Source organism: Amphibalanus amphitrite, unplaced genomic scaffold (assembly GCF_019059575.1).
Source record: "Amphibalanus amphitrite isolate SeventyFive unplaced genomic scaffold, NRLGWU_Aamphi_draft 000161F_arrow, whole genome shotgun sequence".
Taxonomy (NCBI): domain Eukaryota; kingdom Metazoa; phylum Arthropoda; class Thecostraca; order Balanomorpha; family Balanidae; genus Amphibalanus; species Amphibalanus amphitrite.
In genome coordinates this window covers 183,510-206,703 of record NW_024881656.1, presented here as the reverse complement: position 1 = coordinate 206,703, position 23,194 = coordinate 183,510, and the positions used below count along the sequence as shown (strand labels likewise).

The following is a 23,194-nucleotide window of genomic DNA, read 5'->3' as shown; positions in this document are numbered from 1 at the left end:
CCACTGACTGCCCTGTCACACACGTGCATTTCGACCTCCCTTGGCTCAAATCCACACTTCCCTGCTTGAATCCTCAAACGACAGATGAACTCTTCCATTGACTCACCCTGAACTTGACACATTTCATGAAATCTGTACCTCTCATACACTTTGTTTGTTTTTGGCTTAAAATGTTTCTGCAGCCTTGCACAGGCTTCTTTATATACATCTTGACCTGGGTTTTCCTCATCTCTGACCTCGGGCAAAGCATGGAAAATGTCCTGCACATCCAGACCCATCAGATGTAGCAGTGTGCACTTCTTTTGCTCGGAACCCGTGATTTGACAGGCACCAAAATAACAGTTCAAACCATTGACCCACCTGTCGAACTCTCCACCTCGCTCAAACGGCTTCACAGACGGCAAACCTTGGTTAAACGCCATAATTACAGGCTTATCTTCCGGCGTCGACGAATGCGCCACCGCTCACTGGTGCTCCAGGCCTTGCGTCATCTAATTCACGCTCAAGCCCACTTCCAGCGGCGTTTCACAACGAATTTAATCAAATCTCATCCTCGTCGCCATTTAATGAATCACAATCATCGCAAAGTTCTTGTATTGTCTTGGCCCCGCGCCGACGACCACACGCTCCGCGGACCGTCCGTCCAGTTCCTTGAAAACCCAAGAGAGGGCGCCGCCATCTCTCAACTACGGTTAGTCGCATACACATCAACTGCAACTACGGTTACTCGCATACACATCAAAGTGCTTACTAATTGTAGCAATGCCCATGCATTCCCTGCTGGCCGCCTTCGATCGTGGCGCCACCTATACTCTGTATAACCGCCTCGCCAGGGCCGCGGCCAGTCAGTCCTGTCAGTCTGCTCAGACTCGTCGTCAGCGAGCTCTCTCTATGTAGTCAGTCAGTGTCAGTCGTCGATTAATACTCAATACGTTTGTTCGGAAATTTGCTGCTTGTGACAATGCAACTATTCCTAGTACCTCAACTTTTAAATCACCCCGTGACGTTACACTAATATTCCACGCATATGCCACAAGCATGAACACTATCGAAGGGCATGCATGAGCCCCTTCCCCCTCTCACCACAATACGCATAATAGACACGATTAACGATGAAACCTGCTAGTTGATGCTGAATGGTTCGGCCATTTCCCGTCTCCGTTGTAAATTTGCATAAGAGGCATTACACGTGTGATCTGCGTTATCTCACCTCTGACATTGAGGCACCTGAGGCCCTCCGGCAGCTGTCCCCTCAGTCGCGGGAGGTCGGCGGCGGAGACTGATAGGCGCTCCAGCCCAGTGCACCTGGTGAGGGGCTCCAGGCTGCCGGCCGTGTGATCAGTACAATCTGGAAAACACACAGACACACATACAGACAGGATCAGCCGACTGGGGTGATGACTAGCAGACGCCAAGGCTGATGCATGATAAAATGGAAAAATACAATCACCTCGCACTTTGCAGACTTCCATCGGATCTCAATATAATGGCACAATCCTGCTTTTACGACCAAAATATGCAATGCGTTCAGCTAATGAAATCTGTTTTCTCGCGAACGGCAACAGCATTATAATGTGTATGTGGTATGAGACTTCATATATATCGTGGGTTTCATAAATATGTCTGCCTGAATTTATATCAAGTGCACTAACTCCACTATTTCGAAAAAAAAATCATAATGGGACAGTGTTTTACGTTGTAAGTACCTAACGGCATCTCTACACGTATGTTACTATTTACACGTCCAGTCATAACACCACACCGTTACTCGGTGACGGGCGACGGCCACTCACTGAGCTCGTATATCATCGGCCTGTCCGTGCTACCGCTGCTCACCGTATATCTCCAGTCGTGTGACCGTCCGTCCCAGGTCAGCCAGGGGACTGATGGTGTCGGCAGCCACCCCCTGGAGCGACACTGACAGATCATCATCCTCGTCCCATACCGGCCACCTCGGCTCCGTCACCTCCGGCCCTGTCGGACAGAGCTGTGTCAGCTGACTGCAGTCGGACAGAGCTGCCGCCAGCTCCCCGCTGCACCACTGACACCAGAATGTCAGACACTGACACAGCCAGCACTGACACAGCCGAGCGGCTTGAGAGCGATATTAGCACCACCTATCATATGCAAATGTGCGAATATCAACAACATAAGTGCGACATTCCCTCAGGCGTCAGCTCAGCACATGCGTTATAAACAGTAAAGGTATAAGGGTAACATCAAATTGGCAGTTTAACGAATTACACTACTTGAAGCAGTTGCAAGGTAAAATTAGCCCTCATCTATATGATTGTTAACTATATACCTATTACATACATATAGACACCACGTATGTATTGGTATAACTTTGTATGCTTATGTATAACATGCATGTACTTCATACAACTGTAAGCATTGCAAGTTGCAACCCATCCCCCAATATCATGCACATGCAACGTTGTGTGTCGTTGACCGAATCTGATCGGTTCGTCAATTTGCCTTTCGCTGACCATTTGCATATACCTGCATTACATGTGTGATCCGGGGTACCTCACCTCTGACATTGAAGAACCTGAGGCCCTCTGGCAGCTGCCCCCTCAGTCGCGGGAGGTCGGCGGCAGAAACTGACAGCCGCTTCACAGTCTCCCGTGAGCTCCGCAGCTCCGTCAGCTCGCTGTCACCGACTCCGGCCGGAAGGATGATAGTGTTTGGGCCCACCCTGATGATAGCACCACGAAGCTGACTTGGGATAGTAGTCATTTGTGCTGGAAAGGTGATCGAACCAATGTCAGGCATTAGTCTAGCTCAAACTTAAGTGTACACTTACCTACAGGCTACAGGTATAGCAAACACAGAGTGAAAACTGTTTGTAGCTACAATGCTATGATAATTCCGTGTCTCAATGAATATGTACTTTATCAAAACGATGTGGATTTCATAAATTACGGTGACTTTCCGTAACAGAATAGTCAACGAATAAAATGATGATGGGTCTTTGACATACCTATAGGTAAAACAAAAATAACAATTAAATTAGTACATTATAATCCGAACTAGGCATATTCTCATAATGTCAATCGATCAATCTGACAGCTTTTGAAACCTTTTCACATAGGTATTTTGTTCAGCTCTTAGGTGTAGGTACCTGTTTCAACTTTGTATCGTCATAAATTTCGTAGCGTAAATATTACGACCAATACAGGACCAAATCATTGACCAGCACCATTCACCACACGCTTGTCATCTTACGGCTTACCATGGCTTATGGCTTCCGTCTTACCTTAGGATGAGGCAGCATTACCTACAGTACATGTAATATGTGTTGTATCCAGTTATTCTTGGTTTGAATTAGGCTTCAGTGTCAGGGATAAACTGTTTCCCCACATCATTTATGAACATTTGCTAGAAAAAATAGACAGTACCTTAGAGCAAAAATAGCAAGTAAGGAACGGTATTGCCGGCCTGTTTTCCTGTTCTTCGTGTCTTCGTATAGCCCCCTGCCCCGTTCAGGAACGCCCGGCAGCGCCACCTGCACCTGACCAGTCCGGCAGGGTTTGGGGTCGCCGCGCACCGCCGACAATCAGCTGACGCGGCCGGCAGCGCGTCTCAAGGTCACTGGAGGTCAGCCGGGCCGCGGCCCGCCGGGGTGGCCGTGACGTCACAGCCAGCGAACGCTGAGCGCCGGAACAGCTACTGTTGTTTATCCCTCCTAGTCCTAGCCATTCATATATGAGTAACTTGAATCGCTGCTCACCATCCGTGACTAGTAGGGTAATCCGTGACCCCAGCTCCGTGGCCAGGTGACTGATGGTGTCTGCAGCCACCCCCTGGAGAGATACCGACAGACCACTCCCGTACCGTCCCGGCCACCTCGGCTTCGTCACCTCCGGCCCTGTCGGACAGAGCTGTGTCAGCTGACAGCAGTCGGACGGAGCTGCTGCCGGGTCGGGAGGCGGCTGACACTGTGGTGTCAAACCCTGACACAGACGACACTGACAAAGCCAGGGTCGATCGGCACTGTTGGACAGTAATTGAACATTGTGCACAATGCATGCGCTACGCTTATACATGCGTCAGTTAACCCTCGCCGGACCTATTGGTTTTCTACATACGCGCCGGCCGAGGAGGGGGGGGGCGGGTACGACCCCCCCCCCTCGCCGTTTCGCCCCTGGTGGAGCTAGCGCGTCGCGGAAAAAACGAGCGTGTGCGCCGTTACGAGACGCAGAGATTGGTACCCGATTTTAAGGTCCTAGGTCAACCGGTGACCTCTGAGGTCAGGTCAAGTGCCCCAAGGTACGGTTCAGTTTTTGGTGAATAACTTCGCAAAAAACGGCCGCAGAGCGCCGATTTTGGCAGCATCGTGTTCGCCTCGCTCAGGCGCGTCGAATGATATACTTTTTGTCCGGGTCAGGTCAACTTGGGGTGTTGACCTCAGGTCAAGGTCAGGTCAGCACCCCCAGGTCACGAAGTTGGTCGAAAGAGGTCATGTCGCATATCATTCGATTCGGCAGGCCTTCCTGAGTCCATTGGTGCCTTCCGCGACTCGCTAGCTCAATTTGATCAAGAGTTATTGACGAAAAACTAATTTGACCTTGATGACGTCATAAATGACGTCACGCAAGGTCAACATTGCAAAAGTGACGCATCTAACCTTGCAAGGAGTGCATCAAATCACGATTCTGTGTGCTTGAGATAGTTGGAGATCGTTCCCGGCGCCAGAATAGCAGTTTTCATTTTTTCCCCATTGACTTATAATGGTGAGGTCACGAAAATGACCTGACCTCATATGACCTTTAGGAAAAATCCGAGATATACAAGTTGTGGGACTCACAATGGATACTAGATCCTGCAAGTTTCATTTCCCTGTGACATCTCCTCTGGCAGTGAGGGCGTTGCGAAGTTGCGACATCTGAAGACCGTGCAGAGGTTCACTTATGACGTCATAGGTCAGTGACCTGACCTGACCCAAAAATGCGGTTGGTGTCAAAAGATGCGGCTTGGATCAAAGGTCAGGTATGCCAAGTTTCAGCTCTCTATCGCCAGCGTGTTCGGAGCTATCGCGAAAAAACCCTATGGGGGGGGCGGCACCCGCCCCCCCCCCCTCGGCCGGCGAGGGTTAAAGGGACCCTCCCACCTTCAAAAAGGTTAATGAATTGGCACGAAAGTGATGTCGCTCGGTTCAGAAAGAGCGAAAACGAATATCTACCAAATTTCATCGAAAAATATTCACCGGTTTTCAAGATATTAGACTTTTACTTTTGTTTACTTTTTGAGATCTCCGCTGTTCCTAGCGACTTTATTTGAAAGTGCGGCATTTGTTGCGCGCAAAGCAGCATATACCACCGCGTGCTACCAAACGTTTTAGTAAAAGATTTAAAAATCGTTAGATCTCCGCTGACGTCACAAATTCTAAGGGGGCATACCAATGCACTAGCCCCTTAGAATCCGAAAACTGCAAGTTTGAAATTCCATATCTCCGAATTAAAGCATTTGTCGATGTTGTGAGTGCCCAAACCGGTATTTGCAGGCCATGGCCACCAATTTGGCTATCTCAACTCAAAACTAATGTTAAGGTGGGAGTGTCCCTTTAACCCTCGCCCGCACATGGGGGGGGGGATTGCCACCCCCCCAGGTAGTCTTTCTGCTCTGCACTCAACATTTTTAGAGCTAGAAGGCTGATTTTTCGTATAGCTGCTCCTCTATCCTTTCTTGATGTCCACTGATAATTTCAAGTTTCTGCGGTTTTTGGTTTCGGAGATATGACCTTGTTTTTCAGGTCATGTCATGACCCAAATGGCCAATTCTCAACATCTTGCGTTGGCTATGGGCCTTGTGAGCTTTTGACACCTTGATTTCGACCTGTTATGCCAGTCTTACCTCCCATCTATCATGGAACATGTTGTTCGACGATGTACAGATGTCAAGGTCAGGGTCAAGGTCAACCTAGGTCATATAAGGTAATTGCGTTTTAGGCAAGCTGAATTAACTTTTTTGAAGTTTTTTTACTGCATTTTTGGTAAAAGCTTCTCAGATCATGATTTCATGTAATATGGACACATAAACAATCGGTGCACACATCAGTATACACGCAGACACACACAGACATACAAACACATATCATTGACCTTGACCTAACTTGACCTGAAATGACCTCAGCAGCAAAAACCTGGTCGGGTAGTGTGACAAAGAGGTTCTAGCTGGCTTGGCACCAGAAAACGGCAACGTCACCGGTAGGTATATGATAAGCAGCGCACTTGATATCCAACGGTGACCCAAAACAGCAACATTTTTTAGTTTGACCTGACCTGGAAGGTCAATGACTGACCTGGGAAGGTAAAACTGGGTATCATTGGATTCGTCTTTTCCCAAAGAAATCTTTTTGGTCTTTATCGCTAAGCTCTATCTCCAACAGGAACGAAATTGCGCGGGGGGTGGCAACCACCCCCCCCCCCCCCATGTGCGTTCTAGGATGGGAAAATGGCATGTGCGGGCGAGGGTTAATTAATACAGTTCAGTACATACAGGTCATACAGGTTCAGTACATACAGGTTCGTTTGCAAGAGTATAAGGTATGTACAATACAGTGGCTAATGTTTGTGTAGCATGTAGGTAGCATGGCATACATATGTCCGCTGAACGTTTATCACTGAAACTGTTACTTTATGTACCATGTAAGTACCTACCACCATTCAGAAGTAATAGTACGTGTTTCCTCAACTATACTTCTCACCGGCAACGTATAGCGTCCTCAGTGACGTCGGCAGCAGCCGCAGCCACCGCCCCGTTCCGAAGGACGGCACCCTGACGGTCAGCTCCTCCAAGCGGGGAAGACTCTGCAGAAGCGCCGTCAGCTGATCCTCGCCAAGGGCTGACGGAGCGTCGAACGTCGTCACGGTCCTTAGCGCCTCTCTCAGCACTGTGGTATCACTGTCTGCCGGTGGCTGGGGCTCCGTCTGTACCGTGACGTCACTGACTGCCGATGGCTGGGGCTCCGTCTGTACTATAACGTCACTGACTGCCGATGGCTGGGGCTCCGTCTGTACTGTGACGTCATTCGCCTGTTTTCTAGCTCTACTGAAAACAAGAACAAAAGTCTATAAATCCACTGATCAGGCATTGCAATTCCGCATTTATTGTCGGCTCATTTGATATTTCGATATACATCTCCATATCATCTTCGTCAGTAATGGTATCGTCGAATCTACTCGGTTGTATAAAAAATCAGAGTTGATTTCATACGAATCTGAACGATTTGATACGACCGATTAGATTTTGTGACACGATTGCTGATGAAAACATGTAAATACGTGCGGGATTATGCCCCGAACTGGCCAACTTTATGCAGGACGTCTGTCGAAAACTGGAACAATACGATCGAGACTAAACGGCTGACTTGCAAAAGATGGTACGAATTCAAGGCATGTTTCTTTGATTGGGCGGAAATTACAATTACAAGTTACTCGACCTTCAATGACCTAGTTATGTTTTATTTTTTTTACACCTTCTACAAAGAAAGTTTACTTCTCACCATGGCAGCTCTCCGAAATCTATCAGCCCCCACAGCCACCCCTGCTGCCTCCCAGTCTCACCCCTGGGGACGGCCGGATGGCGCCGCTCGCCGGCGGACCTCCTGCCGCAGATCCTCCACCACGGTCTGGCGAGTGGTCCGCTCTTCGATAACTGCCTGCTCCAGGCGGACCATCGCACCGTGAAGTGCGGCGTACTCCCCCTTTAGCTTCTTCATATCTGAATTGTCCTTCGCCACTACCTCACTCAGAATGGTCACCTTTTCACGAAGGGGGACCACCACTTCCCGAAGGGCGGACATCTCTTCACGAAGGGCAGCCACCACTTTGCTCAGTGCGGCCACCTCCCGGCGAAGGGCGGCCAGGTCTTCACGCACATCTGTCATCTCCATCTGGAATGCAGAATTACAGTTTTTTACGTTTCTACTAATCATTTAAAGGTGATTTAGTACGTAGCGTTACGTCGTACGCATTACGACATGTCGTGCAGCGTAGTGTCTTATCATGTCACAAAACGACGTGTCATTACGTATTACGACATGTTTTGTCATGCAACCCGCATTGTTGCATAGCAGGCAGGCAAGCTTGGCAGGCAGGCAAACAGGTCTTAGGTAACCAATATCAAAATTTACTATCGTTACTACTTTTTCGCAAAAAAAAAAACGAGATAATAAAGACAAGTTTATCACTACGAATGTTTACCCCATGGCCAGGCCTTTTTCATAACGCGGACGGTGCAGGGGGAGGGTCTGATTGTACGACCCCTGGCGATTGGCTCCTGATGCACTTAGAAACACCAGATGTATACTTATAGGATGGATCGGATGTATAGGATACAGACAGTCACACAGCAGGACTGACACAGTCACACAGCAGGACCTCGGCTAAGGAATTTCGACTGGGGGATGGGGGACAAACCAGACTCCAGTAATCAGAATGTCATATACCACCTAATATGCAACGTATAAGCGGACCTTTACACCATACCTAACATTCATACCATATACCGTAGGTAACGGTATACCAAAATTCTGCCTAATCAGTTAAGCATACGTAAACATGTCTAAACAAACTTCTATCAAAGGCTTGGAGGCCAGCGTAGGGCCCTCAGAAGCCGAAGTCGAGCCGTCGGAGGCTAGCATGGTCATTTAGAGTCCGCTTTGGGACCTTAAATAGCCAAATGTGGACGTGGGGCCCAAAGAAGCCAGTGCGTAGCCCTTTTAGACCAGCGTGGGGCAATATAAGGGCAGCGTGGGTTCCTCTAAGACCAGCGGCGTGGGGTCTTCTAAGCCAGATTGGGGCCCACTGGGAACAGCTCAGCGTGGGGCTATCTAAGGACAATGTAGGCCCTCTTAGGTTAACGTGGGGCCCTCTGTCCTCTGAAGTCTAAGGTTGGCGCTGGGCCCTCGGAGGCTGGCTTTGGGCCATCAGAGGCAACCTCGAGGGCCTCGACGGTCAGACTGTAGCCCTTATGCATGTTTAACCCACGAGGCGCTGTGGGGGGGGCATAAAGGTGCCCCCCCTTTACGTTTTGCGGAATATCTCCGAAACCTGATAAACTACGAATGTGAAACTCAAGGTAGCTTCAAATGAATACCTAGGCAATGTTTGAGCAAAATTTAGTGGTTGTAGCACTTAAAGGGACACTCCCACCTTAACATTAGTTTTGAGTTGAGATAGCCAAATTGGTGGCCATGGCCTGCAAATACCGGTTTGGGCACTCACAACATCGAAAAATGCTTTAATTCGAAGATATGGAATTTCAAACTTGCAGTTTTCGGATTCTAAGGGGCTAATGCATTGGAAAGCCCCCTTAGAATTTGTGACGTCAGCGGAGATCTAACGATTTTTAAATCTTAGACTAAAACCATCGTTAACACGTGGTGGTATACGCTGCTTTGCGCGCAACGTCTGCCGCACTTTAAGGCTGCCAAATTATTGCTTCCAAATAAAGTCGCTAGTAACAGGGGAGATCCCAAAAAGTAAACAAAAGTAAAAGCCTAATATCTTGAAAACCAGTGAATATTTTTCGGTGAAATTTCGTAGATATTCGTTTTCGCTCTTTCTGAACCAAGGGACATCACTTTCATGCCAATTCATTAACTTTTTTTGAAGGTGGGAGGGTCCCTTTAACCCGCGCCCCACTGGGGTCTGCGTATAACACGCCCTACTGGGGGGGGCTCTCCATAGCCCCTCTCCTAACTCCGAAACTACTGGGCCGATCGTCAAAACTCAAACGGAGTCTGATAGCCCCGGAAAAAACTGTCGAACGAAACCTAATTTCATTGACCTCGAGGTCACCGAAGACGTCACAGGTCAGGTCAAATTAAAAATTATTAGCATTTCGGCTTGTTCACATTTTGGGCTCTGGCCGCCGTCTTACAAATCAGATCAGGCTCATTTTTGGTTTACACACTCGCGAACAGATGCTCTAGATACCTTGAGGGTACCAAACTTGCACTTTGATTTTTGAGGTCAGGGTCATTTTTGATTTTTGATTTGAGGTCAGGGTCAGGTCATCACAGGTCACGGAAATATTATATAAGGGGTCGGTCACGTGACACATGTTTTATGGTCCATTTAGGCCATAGATTTCGAATTTGATGTCGCCTGTGTCATTCGAGGTCATTTTTAATCATACTTAGCTTAGGTCAGGTCACTTTCAGGTCAAAAAGGTCAAATTTTGAAGTTTACATTTTTCAACAAAAAAGGTGTCTATTGGATGCAGTTTGAGCTCAGGAACACGATGGTCCTATTAACCCGGCACCGCCTGGGCTATTTCCGTACCCACGACAGCCTGGGGGGGGGGTCGGATCCGACCCCCCCCCCTGTTATCTCGAGAACCAATGGTCGTATCGAGCCCCGCGAGGCGGCGTTCGAAAGGTCTCTACGAGACCTTCCCAAAGCACTCTTAAGATTTTAAGATTGAGGTCAACTTTCGGGTCAAGGTCAGGTCAAAGGCCAAATTCAGGAGTTTTGCATGATTAGGCTTACGGACAGCGGAATCGATAGCTGCTGCTCGAAACTCACCAAAAATGACCTCAAAGGCCTAGTGAAGGTACCATGTGTGTATAGGGGTCATACTAAGTACGGGTCAAGGTCAGGTCAGGTCACGAAAGGTCACGGTTTTCAATTTCTGCTACATGGGCGTGCCACACATGTTTTATGGCTTATTTTTCACGCCGAATTCGATGGTAATGGTTATATGTGACCCCAAGTCACTGTGCTGGTGATAAGTGTGCATTGAAAGCATAAAAAATCGTTTATACCATACATAACTAAACGAGGGCTGAGAAAAAAGGTCAATTTTTCAGCTTTTTATTTTTGACATAAAAATGCACTTTTCTAGACGAGCTTTGTCCCAGTAATCTAGTGGTGCCATTTGTTTTCACATGCGATGTTCAGAAGTACCTCTAGTTCACGAAAATGCTTATGACGTCACCATGCCCTATATATGTTGGAGCTATTTTTTACAATTTGGGGGTCAAAAATCAAGATAGAAAGTTGAAATTTGGGGCATCTAATGTTCTAATAGAGCTCTACAACATATACTCCGTTTTTTTTTTGGGAAATTCCCAAAAATTTAAATTTTATTTGCTGTTTTCAAAAAAATATAGTTTTTTTGAATTTTTAGGGGTGAAAAACGCATTTTATGGAAAATCTGAGATAGCCATTTTAAAGAACTTGTTGAGCTGCGTCTTTTCATGTCCTTAATTTGCAATTTGCTTTAAACCCTGATTTTTGCCGATTTTTTAAACATTTACCACTTTTTGACTAAAAACGCCATGTAGTTACATCACTAAAATCGATATATCTAAAAAAAATTGGATTTTTTTTTTCTAAAAATTGACCAGGAGACGTCAAATTGATGGGGGAGAAGGTATGCCAAGTTTCAAGTAGATAGCGAAAGTGGTTCATGAGTTATTCAAGAAAAACGGAGGGGGGGGGGGTCGGATCCGACCCCCCCCCCCCAGGTGGTCGCGGGTTAACCCTCGCCCTGGCAGGGCATTTTTCATAACACGGCCTGGCAGGGGGGGTCGATGCGACCCCCCTCGCGATTGGCTCCTATGGCACCTAGAAACACCAAATTTGGTAGGTAGGTGGGCCCCATGGAGTTCTCGCTCCTGTGAAAATTTGGTTGCTCTAGGTTAATATTTAGGGGGGTTTTGGGGGGGTATAAATGTAAAAATTTCGCTAAAAACAGGTCAAAAGTTTTTCGCTTATAACTTTTGATCTTATTAAGACAGAGCAAAAAGAAAAGCACCAGTAAACTCAGCACGTCAAGGCGCGTCGAATGACATACTTTTTAGCTTGCTTAAGTGTACTTAAAGTTTTCTTAAATTTCAAGTAAACCTAAATTAATAAAATAAGTTCAAGTTAACCAAATTGCATCATATCGCATATCATTCGATTCGGCTGATCACCAGGAACACAATGATACCATTTTTTAAGCTCTAGCGTCATTATGTGCCAAGTTATTGGCAAAAACGTCATTTGACCTCAGTTGACCTCATTTGACCTGACCCATGGATAAGTACATCAAACAAAGAAGCACCAAGTGACCTGCTGTTCAGTATTGTGGTTTCAAAGCACAAAAGTGATAGAACGAAGCGGATATCTCCAGTATTTTCCGAATTTACTATTTAACCATAGGCTTAACATTACGACGTAATGACCTCTAACTGACCTCAGGTCAGTGACCTAAAAAAACCCGAACTATATGTTATACAACTCGGTGAACTTAGCACATCCTGAAAGTTTGAAGGAAATCAGTCCAAAACTGTGAGTTGGACAGGTGCAAAAAGAAAATTGAAATTTGACTATGACCTTGTACCGGTTTTTCTGACCTGGTGACCTGACCCAAGGTCACCCGGACTTGAACTTTTCAGGTCATATGTAAAAAGGTTGCCCCATAGGCTGTGCCAAATTTGGCGGCGCTGCGCGCCGCCGTTTTTACGCTATCTTCGAAAAACCTTAGGGGGGGGGGGGGTCGCATCGACCCTCCCCCCTGCCAGGGCGAGGGTCAATATTGGTGTACGATGTCAAATACGTACTAAAAATTGATTTTAAAAGTTACTAATTGTGAATGTTTTGCAATAATGCGTATAATTTCGCCATTTTTGAAGATATTTAGCTAAAACTTGCTAGAGATAGTCATAAGCATGCGTTCTGTCACATATATTCCGTTTGTTTTTCGAAAAGTCAAAAACATTTTGAAAAAAATAAAATAAAAATATAAATTTTGAATATTATTTTATAAAATTTTCGAAATTTTCCAAATTTTGAAAATCCGAGATAGTAGTTTGATAGCGCAGTCAATTCTGAGTGCTATCATGCAAAGAAATTGGATCTAACTCAAAAACTGAGCTCTTGGAAGCGCTTGGAGTTCTCATCTCGCGCTTGGAGGTTTCGCTCGCGTCACTTAACGAATGGTTCTGCGCTAACGCCTTGAAGGTCAACGCCAGTAAAACACAGCTCATTGTCTTCGGCAGTCGTCAAAATTTACGCAAATTGCCAGATTTCAGAGTATCGTTCCGTGACGCAGCGTTGCAGCCGTGCGCGCAGGTGGGGAACCTGGGCGTCACTTTTGACAGTACTCTATCCTGGGACGCTCACGTCTCCGAACTCAGTCGCCGGTGTACGGGACTGTTGATCGGTCTCTCCCATGCGCGCCAGTCTCCCAGATGGCATCATTAGAACGCTCGTGACAGCACTCGTTATCTCACGCATCCAGTTTGTGGCAATGGGTCCCGAAAAAAAATTCGATCGTCTCCAAAAAAAAAATGAACTTCGCTGCTAGAGTCATTTTCGGTCGCCGTAAATTTGCCCATGTCTCTGTCCTGCGAAAAAAGCTCGGGTGGCTGTCTCCGCGTCATATGGCTGATTACCAAACCCTTGTTATCGCCCACAAAGCCATTCAGCGCGGCGAACCCGTGGAATTGGCAACCATGTTCGTCACAAACAGCGCTGTCCGGGAGAGACACTCCAGGCAAGACCACCTCTTTCACCTTCCGCGACCACGGCTGGAAACGGGTAGGCGGCGGTTCGGCTATCGAGCCGCTGCTCTACTCAACAGTCTCCCAACTCAGCTGTCGCAGCTGTCTCCCGCCCCCTTTGCCCGATCTGTTAAAGCCGTGATAGTGGACGGGGCATCAACTGATCGTCGCTGACCAACGGGTTGGTGGGTGGGTGAGTTGTACGGGGACCCGCAGTTGCTACTTTACACGAACCCTAACTCTAGCCGTCTGTCCTGTCCAGTAACAACCGATAACATTGATATCGACTGCCGGTCCCTGTACAAGAGCAGCTGAGGTTTTCTGTGCGTGCCCTCTGACAAGCTTATCGTTGTTCCCTGTGATGGTGCTGGAACAATTTACTCAGGGTCGCTGTACAATAGCAACTGCGGGTCCCCGTACCTGTAGTACTACGAAAGTGCCTCTGTTCGTGCTTTGACGTGAGTGAATGTGTGAATGCTGTGAATGATTAGATTAGTAACCGCGGATACGGATTCTGAGCAGTAATCGCCACGCACTTTTAGAATGTGGATCGCTCATGATTGTTCAATACAATACAATACAATACAATTGCCGTGGTTCAATGTTTTGCGTCGAAATCGGCCGAACATGACGTCCCTCTGACGTCATTCCCGGCCGACCTATGGTAGCTACGAAGTTCAAATTTTGACACAAGGTATCATATTGATGCAGCCGAAGGTACTGAGTGTTTGGCGTCGAAATGTCGAGTGGTTTGGAAGTTATTGCAGAAAAAACGGGAGGGGGGCTATCAATAGACCCCCCAGTGGGGCGCGGGTTTAGATGCCGTCACAGTGATGTCATAAAATATTGTCGTTTTCCGATACGGACCGTTTCTGATGTCGCTGAGCATGAAACTCAACTGTAAATGAACTAGACAGCACCTGCTGTAATCCTGAAACACCTAAATACACTTCCATCTAGTTCCTGACCAATAATCGGCCCTTTATATACGGTCCCATATATCTGATATATCGTGAGGAAACTGAGAGTCGCAAATCTATAATTTTACTTATGACGTCACTGTGAGTCATTTCAGATGAGATCGACACCAAATTTGGACACAACCTCGGCTAGGTATTCAGGAAGATAGGTATGTGCTTCTCTATCTCGTCGCGTTGCAATGATATCGTCGCAGAAGTAAAGGGGGGGGGCAATTATATGCCCCCCCTCACAGCGGCCGGCGGGTGGCGCGGAGGCCCAGTGACCGCCGGGTCCTTTAACCCGCGCCCTGGTGGGGTCTGTTTATAACGCGACCTAGTGGGGGGGGCTATTTTTTGCCCCCCCCCCCCTCGTATCTCCGAAACTACTGGACGGATCCGCAAAATTCAAACGGCGTTCGATAGCCCTGTCAAATTTGTCGAGGGAAACCAAATTTTATTGACCTCGGGGTCACCGATGACGTCACAGGTCAGGTCAAAGATAAAATGTTTCACCGTTCACGGGGCTTCTAGGGAAAGCGCTATAACACCGAGTAAAACGCATTTTGTCGAAAATCAGCGATAAGACGTCAGTTGTCTAGTACATATGTTGCTATTAGAGGTCACTGGTCATGCCAGCTCAGGTCACAGGTTAGGTCACCAAAGGTCACCAAGGGTCACCACATGAACCCAGCTTTACTAAGGTTGTGCGATGCATGTTTTATGGCCAGTTTTTCATTTCCAACCCAATGGTGTTGGTTATAAGACCATCAGGTACAGTTTAGGTCACTTTCTGGTGGAGGTCAGGTCAAGGTCAGCTCAAAAAGGTCAAATTTCAAAGTTGATTTTTTTGCATAGAATGGGTATTGATTCGATGCAGCTCGTCACGGGGAGTCTAATGGTGGTCTTTGTTTTGCACTACGAGGTCTAGAATTGCTAAAAATTGAGTTTGAAAATTTGACGTCATCAATTTTGAACAGTTTTTTCGCTATAACTTCGCCAAAAAAAGAGGTATCAATCTAAAATTTGGTATGTGGATGGAAGGCGGTAAGGACTATCACATATATTCCGGTTTTTGCGAAATTCAAAAAACTTTTTGGATTTTTTGACTATTACATCCCAAAAATCTATTTTTTGATTTTTGAAGGTCAAAATAAAAAAATTCCAAAAATCCGAGATAGCAGTTTTGTAGCCCTGTCAATTCTACAGCTTTTATGTCCGAAACATTTTTCTGTATTTGCAAAGCTATAGGCCTGACAGCTCTTCCCGCGAAACCCTTTTTTGGGTCGAAAACGGCAGAACATGACGTCACTCTGACGTCATTTCCGGCCAACCTATCATAGCTTTTGGAAAAAAAAATTGGTCACAATGTGTAAAATTGATGTCCGGGAGGGTACTGAAAGTTTGGTGACGATCGGCGCAGCGGTTCTGGAGATATATCGAAAAGTCTGAAGGGGGGCAAAAAATAGCCCCCCCCCACCAGGTCGCGGGTTAAACATGGATTACACGACACTTTCATATTGTGGTCCTCAGTGACCTGACCTCTGTTACCTGACCTGGTATCAGGGACATCAAATAGCAAAATATGTGTTTCACGCGCAATTCTTGCCCCTTCGGGGCGCGGGTTAACAAAAAGCTCAGTTTTTTATTTTGTTTTACATTTTAGGGGATTATTTCAAAAGTCACTTTTTTAATTTGGGGTTCAAAATCAAAACAAATATATAACAAACAAGATAGCAGTTTTGTAGCGCTGCTCGTTTTATATCTTTTTGTTTTCAACATTTTTCTTTATCTTTAAAACTTTGGGCTTGGCAGCTCCTCCCATCAAACCTCTTTTGTGTCGGAAATGCCTGAACATGACGTCACTCTGACGTCATTTGCGGCCAACCTATCATAGACTGTGGAAGAAAAGGTAACGAGGTGTAAAACCGATTTAACCCTCGCCGGCCGAGGGGGGGGGGCGGGTGCCGCCCCCCCATAGGGTTTTTTTCGCGATAGCTCCGAACACGCTGGCGATAGAGAGCTGAAACTTGGCATACCTGACCTTTGATCCAAGCCGGATCTTTTGACACCAACCGCATTTTCGGGTCAGGTCAGGTCACTGACCTATGACGTCATAAGTGAACCTCTGCACGGTCTTCAGATGTCGCAACTTCGCAACGCCCTCACTGCCAGAGGAGATGTCACAGGGAAATGAAACTTGCAGGATCTAGTATCCATTATGAGTCCCACAACTTGTATATCTCGGATTTTTCCTAAAGGTCATATGAGGTCAGGTCATTTTCGTGACCTCACCATTATAAGTCAATGGGGAAAAATTCAAACTGCTATTCTGGCGCCGGGAACGATCTCCAACTATCTCAAGCACACAGAATCGTGATTTGATGCACTCCTTGCAAGGTTAGATGCGTCACTTTTGCAATGTTGACCTTGCGTGACGTCATTTATGACGTCATCAAGGTCAAATTAGTTTTTCGTCAATAACTCTTGATCAAATTGAGCTAGCGAGTCGGGAAAGGCACCAATGGACTCAGGAAGGTCTGCCGAATCGAATGATATGCGACATGACCTCTTTCGACCAACTTCGTGACCTGGGGGTGCTGACCTGACCTTGACCTGAGGTCAACACCCCAAGTTGACCTGACCCGGACAAAAAGTATATCATTCGACGCGCCTGAGCGAGGCGAACACGATGCTGCCAAAATCGGCGCTCTGCGGCCGTTTTTTGCGAAGTTATTCACCAAAAACTGAACCGTACCCTGGGGCACTTGACCTGACCTCAGAGGTCACCGGTTGACCTAGGACCTTAAAATCGGGTACCAATCTCTGCGTCTCGTAACGGCGCACACGCTCGTTTTTTCCGCGACGCGCTAGCTCCACCAGGGGCGAAACGGCGAGGGGGGGTCGTACCCGCCCCCCCCCCCCCTCGGCCGGCGCGTATGTAGAAAACCAATAGGTCCGGCGAGGGTTAAGGTGAGGGGGGCAGGGGGGCATTGCCGACTTTTGGTCCCATTCTTTCCATGCAACGCCCATAGGGCATATGTTAACCCTCGCCCTGGCAGGGCATTTTTCATAACACGGCCTGGCAGGGGGGTCGATGCGACCCCCCTCGCGATTGGCTCCTATGGCACCTAGAACCACCAAATTTGGTAGGTAGGTGGGCCCCCTAGTGTTCTCGCCCCCTGTGCAAATTTGTTTGCTCTAGGTCAATATTTAGGGGGGTTTTAGGGGGTATAGATGTAAAAATTTCGCTAGAAATAGGTCAAAAGTTTTTCGCTTATAACTTTTGATCTAATTAAGATAGAGAAAAAAGAAAAGCACCAGTGAACTTAGCACGTCAAGGCGCGTCGAATGATATACTTTTTAGCTTGCTTAAGTGTTGCCTACTTAAGATTTTTCTGAAATTTAAAGTAAACTTAAATTAATAAATTAAGTTCAAGTTAACCAAATTGCATCATATCGCATATCATTCGATTCGGCTGATCGCCAGGAACACAATGGTACCATTTTTTAAGCTCTAGCGTCATTATGTGCCAAGTTATTGGCAAAAACGTCATTTGACCTCAGTTGACCTCGTTTGACCTGACCCATGGATAAGTACACCAAACAAAGAAGCAGCAAATGACCTGCTGTTAAGTACTGTGGTTTCAAAGCACAAAAGTGATAGAACGAAGCGGATATCTCCAGTATTTTCCGAATTTAGTATTTTCCCTTAGGCTTAACATTACGACGTAATGACCTCTAACTGACCTCAGGTCAGTGACCTCAAAAAAGCCGGACTATATGTTATACAACTCGGTGAACTTAGCACATCCTGAAAGTTTGAAGGAAATCAGTCTAAAACTGTGAGTTGGACAGGTGCAAAAAGAAAATTGAAATTTGACCGTGACCTTGTACCGGTTTTTCTGACCTGGTGACCTGACCCAAGGTCACCTGGACCTGAAATTTTTAGGTCATATTTAAAACGGTTGCCCCATAGGCTGTGCTAAATTTGGCGGCGCTGCGCGCCGCCGTTTTTACGCTATCTTCGAAAAACTTTAGGGGGGTCGCATCGACCCCCCCTGCCAGGGCGAGGGTTAATTCATGTAAGCACAGATATCCAAACACTCAGACGGGTACCTAGCACACAGAGAAGACACACAAAGACTCACAGAATCACATACACGCCGTTACACAAACACATGTTGTCTGACTATAGACACAGACGCACAAAGCACACTCAACAACAGACACAGGGACACACAGACCCCCCCCCCCCCACACACACACAGGTCGGCCCGGCTCACCTGATATTCGCCGCCTCCGCCGTGGTCGGCTCCGGTGGACAGAGCTCAGTACCGTCCACACACTGTTCGACCACCCGCTCTGTCCACTGACCCGGCCGGTGGACGCAGTGCAGCTCGTGCGGCTCCGGCTCCTCCGTCGGCCTTTGTCCCGGGCTGGAACTGCACCGGACATCAACACCGCGAGTCGGTGTGTCGGCAGAATCGATCGTGTTCAGTGAGTCGGCGGCGCGGTGTCCTGGCCTGATGACGTCAGTGGGGGGTCACCAGGGTTACAGGGACAACACGGGCCGCCGGTCGATGTGCAGTCCCCCCTCCCCTCCCTTCCCCTTCCCTTCCCTTCCCCAATCCCCGGGACAACTCATGCAACTCGGCAAAACAAAACATAGTGAGCAGCAGACATGTGCAGGGATGGAAGAGGCGGGTCTATGATCTCAGTGGATATCTCGACAAAATGGAGGGTTCGGACCTTCATCTCATCCCTCGCCCGGTCAGGGGCTGGGGAGGGGGAGATTGATCAAATCCTCGATCTGTTTTCACAGATAGCTTGCGCCGCAAAATTCTGCATACCGTCTGGTGCATCCTATTGACATATTCTCTGAACATTAGTCACGTCCCATCAGTTTAGGTCAGGTCAAAAGGTAAACACCTGGAACAATGCCAGTATACAATTTTATTTTACTAGTTTTGTTACAACAAAATCACAAAGCCCTTTTCGTTAATAGCGTAGGCACCATGGCACATAGCGTCACCAAATTTCAGACACTGCGTGGGCATTCATTTGTCACGTGTACTGGGAGTCTGGAGTTTCAGTGACCTCAGGTCAGGTCACCAGGTCATAAAAACGTTACCTTGTCAAAATGACACCGAAAATACACTATTTTTTCAATGAAATCGGGAGCTGTGCATCGATTTGATTCAGACTTGCAGGATATGCTAAGCTCACAGGGTGCAGCATAATACGCAGATATATTTTTAATACAGTTGACCTGAGTTCATCAAGAGGTCATGAAAAATTATAAGACAATTTATCCAAATTACTCCAACTATACCTAAAACACATAACAGATTTGGGTGTCATGTCAACGTTTTTTTTTTTTTGTTGTTGTTGGAATACCTTTGTTTACATCAATATATGATTAAAATTAAATTTACATGCTGCAAAAACGTTTGGGTTTGGTCAACTGGTGTCAAATGGGGCCAAGCTATGTGTTTACTAAAAAAATAAAACATATTGAGGTTAGAGTTTCAAAAATGGTGTCATTGTGTTCCTTGTAATCAGCCTAGTCGAAAGATGTGCGATATGATGCATTTGGATGAACTTCCAAACAGGCTTGTATACCAATCAAGTCGATTGAATTGATTGATTTGTTTCAACGCGTATTTTGAGTTGATTGGATTGAGTCGATTGACTTTTCGAGATGACTGGTTGACTGACTCGTTTGACTTTAGCGACTGGTTGACTGATTTGATTCCCGAAAATTAGAGTGACTCGTATGATTGAGTCGATTGAATGGAAAGTTCAAATAAGTTTTAGTTGACGAAAAATAATGACACCAATTGATGACATCAAAGATCACAAAACTACACTGAAAACTGCTTGTCATCACAACTGCAATATGGGGTAGATGGCCAAATAAAGAACAGGGCCTAAACATGAACAGCCAACGTGACTTTCAACTGCAATAACTGCTCCGATCATGGTGATAGAACCTGGCGATGCACCTACCTACCTTTCTGCACTCAGCAGGAAACGTTTTTTTTTTAATCCAGATGATAAAGTGCAAGGCCCTATATACTAATAAAGTGTGATTAACTAATAATTCACATCTCCACATCTCCTCAGAAACAACCCACTGAACTCTATAAATATCTGAAACCCCTACAAAAATAACTGAAACAAAAGCGCCGTTTTCGTCTCGCTAATTACGTTTACGTGCCTAATTAATAGCTAATTTGCTGCATTGTTTAATTTGCAGCAGAACGTTTGTTGATCATTTTCTCCTGAGAGCCTAAGCATAACATTTTTAATATATTTCATTTTCCTTAAAATATTTTACCGAATATTATTAAGTGGTTTTATATCAAATGAAATAATAATGAAAACGAATTTGGTGTTGAACAACCGATTTATTTTATGATGATCTACCATACTACATGATAATCAATGACGTCATCTTACCAAAATATCAGAAGACGTAGAATAAGGATTTATAAAAGCTTAGCATACTTATTACTTATTGGCAAAACGTTTTCATTATGTTCCTACATCCTTTGTCCTTAACTTACCCTGTGGTTCCAGAGTCCCTGTCCTCTCCATTTCCTTTTAAATATATTTTTAATCCTCATCCCTATCCCCCAGTCCTAATAGTTTCAAATTGTATTGCAATGAAATGTTTTGAATTCCTCACATAGGTACCTAACATCAACATTGACATGCCACGTCCAGAGTCGTGGACAGCTAAATACTTCAAATCTCTTCCTTCCCAATCTGACAACATCCCACGTCTCAAATGCACATTGGGTGGAAAGATTTTTCAGGCTGCCCGTCAGTCTCTGTCTAACCGAAACCGTCACATGCACAATGCAGGTAAGATATTTATTTCTATTTCCCTATGGTTAATATGTTATTGATGCATGTTATCCATTAAAATAAACATGGTGTAGGGTAAATGGCCAAATCACGAATACTGCCAAAATCCGAGCAGCCAACTTTCAACTGCAATATCTGATATTTAGTGTAAATGGAGTTGGAATATGGCCAAAATTAAATTGACAACTTTTAGGTGAAAGGTGGTGATTTGGGTTAAGGGGCGAGTCAACTACTGGGTTATTTTGCACCCATTAAATGAAACTTCTGCTCAAATTCTACCCATTGAACCTCAATATCATGATCCACCTGTCGATCACTAGGTATCCTTCCTAATTACATAGAAACTTTGAATGGCATGGCAATTTATAATTTTAAATGACAATATTTTAATGTTTCTTCTGTAGGTAGGTAGGTAGGTAGGTACACCCGACTGCTATGGACACTTTTCCAAGTTGGTGGGGCAAAAAACCTAATGTATGTCTTGGTTTGAGTCGTTTGATTGAGTTGATTGATTCCTTTCATTGTCGCGTTTGAGTCGATTGAATCAATTCCCGAAAACTGCTCTGACTTGATTGATTTGATTGGTTTCCCAGATTTGTCGTGATTGAATTGATTGCTATTGATTGAGTCGTATACAACCCTGCTTCCAACCAAATGCATCATATCGGATGAAACTTATTTTTGAAATTTATATGATTTTTTTTTCTTAAAATTTGGATGAATTTTATTAACTTGTTCGGTTCACCTAACCTGTTTAGAAAATGTATCATTCGATGCGCATTGACTTGCTGAGCTTGCTGGTATGCTATTTCCTCTACCATTGCTAAATAAAAAATGCGCAAAAAACTTAGGCTGTTTTAGCTATTTTCAACATGTATAACCCCATAGCCCATTCCCTTACTATTGACCTAGGATTACCAAAGTTGCACAGGAGTGACATTTTTATTGGTCCATCTACCCTTTAACCCGCGCACCGACGGGGGTCTGCGCCAACTTAGTACCGACGGGGGGGGGGGCGGATGACCGCCCCCCCCCTGAGATCTCGAGAACGAAGCAAGATAGCGACAAGCGGTAAACGGCATCGGATACGCACGGACAAGGTCTACAATTTTTACTAAGGTCATTTTCAGGTCAGGTCAAAGATGACGTCACAGGGGTCGAAAAAGTCAAAATGGCGGCGCTAGATATGGAGAAGGTTTTTCTCGAATAACTTTCGAAGTAGTCAAGATAGGAACAAACTAAGGGCATCATCGTGATCCTCTCGTCAATCCGCATCGAATGATATATATGTTGACCTCGAAAGGTCAAGGTCAAAGGTTGACCTCAGGTCACGTGACCTCGAAGTCATCATGTATATCATTCGATGCGTCTTGACGAGCTGAGCACAATGAGACCATCCACGCGTCTGTATCTTGTTCCTGTACGGAGTTATTGGCCAAAAACCTTTGGTGACCTTTGATGACGTCACATGACCTCACAGCTGCCCAACAGCAAAACAGACCTCAAGGTAGTGAAGGTTGATCGTATATGAAGTCATGTATGGTATATGGGGCCATTCCGACCCGTTTTAGTGGTAAAAACAGGGAGTTGATTTTTCCCCCATTGACTTATAATGGGGAGGTCGCGAAATTGACCTGACCTTAGGTCACCGACATCAAAATTCCGAGATATACAAATTGTAGCTACTAATGACCTAATAACATCCTGCGACTTTCAAAGGCCTCCGACATCTACTGTAGCTCTGGCACGGTGACAAAGTTGCAAAAAAGTGACTTGAGGTTGGGTCATTCAAAGTGACCTGGTGACCTGACCTTAAAAGTTAGGAGGTTCAAACTTGCACACCATGTGTAAAATTGATGAG

The 23,194-nt window shown here is 46.0% G+C and overlaps 1 protein-coding gene across 1 annotated transcript in view; it reads right to left on the bottom strand.

The window, feature by feature from the left end:
- Positions 1 to 7,047, bottom strand: part of LOC122383330 — a 31,522-nt gene extending 24,475 nt beyond the window's left edge. Inside the window, exons 1-5 of the mRNA XM_043369641.1 lie at positions 6,710 to 7,047; positions 3,734 to 3,871; positions 2,535 to 2,744; positions 1,837 to 1,974; positions 1,211 to 1,348 (exon numbers count right to left, since the gene is read on the bottom strand). Of these exons, the coding sequence (XP_043225576.1) occupies positions 1,211 to 1,348; positions 1,837 to 1,974; positions 2,535 to 2,739 (481 nt within the window). The 5' untranslated portion in view covers positions 2,740 to 2,744; positions 3,734 to 3,871; positions 6,710 to 7,047. The remainder of the gene's footprint in view (positions 1 to 1,210; positions 1,349 to 1,836; positions 1,975 to 2,534; positions 2,745 to 3,733; positions 3,872 to 6,709) is intronic.
- Between the last annotated feature and the right edge of the window lie 16,147 nt (positions 7,048 to 23,194).